This window comes from Limanda limanda, chromosome 4 (assembly GCF_963576545.1).
Source record: "Limanda limanda chromosome 4, fLimLim1.1, whole genome shotgun sequence".
Lineage (NCBI taxonomy): Eukaryota > Metazoa > Chordata > Actinopteri > Pleuronectiformes > Pleuronectidae > Limanda > Limanda limanda.
In genome coordinates this window covers 30,782,329-30,786,033 of record NC_083639.1, presented here as the reverse complement: position 1 = coordinate 30,786,033, position 3,705 = coordinate 30,782,329, and the positions used below count along the sequence as shown (strand labels likewise).

The 3,705-nt window shown below is 48.0% G+C and overlaps 1 protein-coding gene across 1 annotated transcript in view; it reads right to left on the bottom strand.

The window, feature by feature from the left end:
• Positions 1-557: 557 nt before the first annotated feature.
• LOC133000176 (NLR family CARD domain-containing protein 3-like) overlaps positions 558-3,705 on the bottom strand; it is a 24,606-nt gene continuing 21,458 nt past the window's right edge. Inside the window, exon 7 of the mRNA XM_061070040.1 lies at positions 558-818. Within this exon, the coding sequence (XP_060926023.1) occupies positions 797-818 (22 nt within the window). The 3' untranslated portion in view covers positions 558-796. The remainder of the gene's footprint in view (positions 819-3,705) is intronic.

Sequence of the window (3,705 nt, the reverse complement as noted above, 5' to 3'; positions counted from 1 at the left end):
CTGGTGATTTTGTTCTTTTACCTGCACCAAGGACGAGATGTTTCCACCTGTTTGTTTGAAGAGGAAAGAAAAGCTGAGTCATGATTCCAGTGAAGTCGGTGGAAGGATGTTTATTTAGCAATAAAGCAGAGACAAGTAGAAACAGAACTTTTCTCTCTGAGATGTTTTTCTTCTCGTTACATCTGGTTTGTCACAGAGGAAATGATCCATGTGTTTGACTCATAGACTGAATATAAAGGCTTTGACTGGGATGTGCTGCTGTTATACTGCAGCGCCACCTGTGGGTCAAAAGGAGAAAAGCCACCACCGCTCTGCACCTGATGCAGAAATGAAAACGTCCCATTTTTAAGTCCAGAAAAATCAATTTGTGACGTGAATCCAGGAACTTTAAGATCATAAACAAACATATACACAGAATGTGGTTCTACACACATGGAGACAGACTGAGGGACAAAGGTGGAAAATAATAAAGACAAACTTAAACACACTATATGTGACTCTCTATAGAGGGATTATATATTCTGCTTGTGTTAAAATAAATAAACACATTCTTCATGTGAATAAACACAATCGGGGCAGGAAGGTTGCTGGTTTGAATCCGGTTCAGATGGGTCTTCCTGTGTGGAGTCTGCATGTTCTCCACGTGTTTTCTCCAGGTGCTCCGGCTTCATCTCACAAACACATGCAGATTAGGGGTTGTGTAGATTGGAGACTACACACAAGCTGCTGCTGCTTCAGCCTCTGGATCCTCAGGACACAGCTCAGCCTCCGTCCACACACACTGTCCTCTTCACACTCAGCTCCACAAAGACTCCCACCTGTTGAGAGAAGAAGACATCAGTGTCACAGAGACTCACTTCATCAGCTGTGAGTCAGTGATGCAGCACATCCAGTAGAAAGAGCAGCAGGGACTTCAGTCCTGTTCAGAGGTGGAGCAGCTTCCTCTCTGCTTCATGTTCACGTGTTGGAATGAACACGCTAAGAGCTCAGTGTGTGTCCTCTGCATGTCAAAGTGCAGAGTGGACACCTGAGAGGTGGATTTACTGCTGTTACAGGTGAAGACATGTTTCACTGTGTGTTGATGAACATCTGCTTCTGACAAACTGGGACCAGATGAGACAGATGGACCTCAGCAGAGGTTCTGCTCTGTAGAAAGAGCTCCTGGTTACCATGGTGATGAGGAGAGGCTTCAGTCCCACTGATCTCAGAGCTGTGACAAAGATCCACCTGATCAGTTCTTCACTGATGAAGTGAGAGGACAAACTGTCTCAGATCAGATGAAGACGTCTCTGTCCCTCGTGTGAGGCTGTCAGCTGTGGTCCAGCTTCACTTCCTGTTCACATGAAAACAACAACAACTGTCGTCTTCACGTCAACTCAATCACATGATCCCAAGCAGCTGGTGGCTCGTCTGATTGGACGACTGTTGTCTCTCTGTGTCTCTGTCCTATCCTGACGTCTGTCCTCATTGTCCTCTCACAGCTTCACTGAGGAAACACTGAGGCCTGAACTACGAAGACACTTCAACATGTCCAGGAGATCTTTCTGAGATCAGCTCAACTGAACCTGACAGACACAGTCAGACTAAGTGGTCACATGACGCTGGTTATCAACTCGTTAAGTTAACTCAGGTTTTCCTCATCGAGATCTGAGCGTGCACATAAAAGGGGCGGGGTCTACTGAGTACGACCAATCACAGACATGGACAGTTTGACTGACAGCAGAGCCTCATATTTCACAACCAGGATCAAACTGTTCTATAATAAAAATCAGAGGAGAACAAACACATGATCCAGAATAAAAGAAACTCAGTCACAGCTGCTAAATGCAGGAAGAACAGCTGGTAAAACATCTGGATCGTGTCAATGTGTAAGTTACAGCGCCCCCTGGTGGCATCTGGTGGAAATATATTACGTGACCACGACATAATAACGTGTGAACGAGATAAATAACTCGAGGCCACGAGATCTGAATCTGTTGTTTACTAACAAGACGAGTGGAAGACAAGAAGACACACACTGTCTCACTGTCTCTGAGGACACACACTGTCTCACTGACTCTGAGGACACACACTGTCTCACTGTCTCTGAGGACACACACTGTCTCACTGTCTCTGAGGACACACACTGTCTCACTGACTCTGAGGACACACACTGTCTCACTGTCTCTGAGGACACACACTGTCTCACTGTCTCTGAGGACACACAATGTCTCACTGACTCTGAGGACACACACTGTCTCTGAGGACACACAATGTCTCACTGACTCTGAGGACACACACTGTCTCACTGACTCTGAGGACACACACTGTCTCACTGATTCTGAGGACACACACTGTCTCTGAGGACACACACTGTCTCACTGTCTCTGAGGACACACACTCTCTGACTGTCTCTGAGGACACACACTGTCTGACTGTCTCTGAGGACACACACTGTCTCACTGTCTCTGAGGACACACACTGTTTCTGAGGACACACAATGTCTCACTGACTCTGAGGACACACACTGTCTCACTGTCTCTGAGGACACACACTGTCTCACTGTCTCTGAGGACACACACTGTCTCACTGTCTCTGACTCTGAGGACACACACTGTCTCTGAGGACACACACTGTCTCACTGTCTCTGAGGACACACACTGGATCATTGACTCTGAGGACACACACTGTCTCATTGTCTCTGAGGACACACACTGTCTCACTGACTCTGAGGACACACACTGTCTCACTGACTCTGAGGACACACACTGTCTCACTGTCTCTGAGGACACACACTGTCTCACTGTCTCTGAGGACACACAATGTCTCACTGACTCTGAGGAAACAGAATGTCTCACTGTCTCTGAGGACACACACCGTCTCACTGACTCTGAGGACACACACTGTCTCACTGTCTCTGAGGACACACAATGTCTCACTGACTCTGAGGACACACACTGTCTCTGAGGACACACAATGTCTCACTGACTCTGAGGACACACACTGTCTCACTGACTCTGAGGACACACACTGTCTCACTGATTCTGAGGACACACACTGTCTCTGAGGACACACACTGTCTCACTGTCTCTGAGGACACACACTCTCTGACTGTCTCTGAGGACACACACTGTCTCACTGTCTCTGAGGACACACACTGTTTCTGAGGACACACAATGTCTCACTGACTCTGAGGACACACACTGTCTCACTGTCTCTGAGGACACACACTGTCTCACTGTCTCTGAGGACACACACTGTCTCACTGTCTCTGAGGACACACACCGTCTCACTGTCTCTGAGGACACACACCGTCTCACTGTCTCTGAGGACACACACTGTCTCACTGTCTCTGAGGACACACACTGTCTCACTGTCTCTGAGGACACACACTATCGCACTTTCTCTGAGGACACACACTGTCTCACTGACTCTGAGGACACACACTGTCTCACTGTCTCTGCGGACACACACTGTCTCACTGTCTCTGAGGACACACACTGTCTCACTGTCTCTGAAGACACACACTGTCTCACTGTCTCTGAGGACACACTCTGACTCTGAGGACACACACTGTCTCACTGTCTCTGAGGACACACACTGTCTCACTGTCTCTGAGGACACACACTGTCTCTGAGGACACACACTGTCTCACTGTCTCTGAGGACACACACTGTCTCACTGTCTCTGAGGACACACACTGTCTCACTGTCTCTGAGGACACAC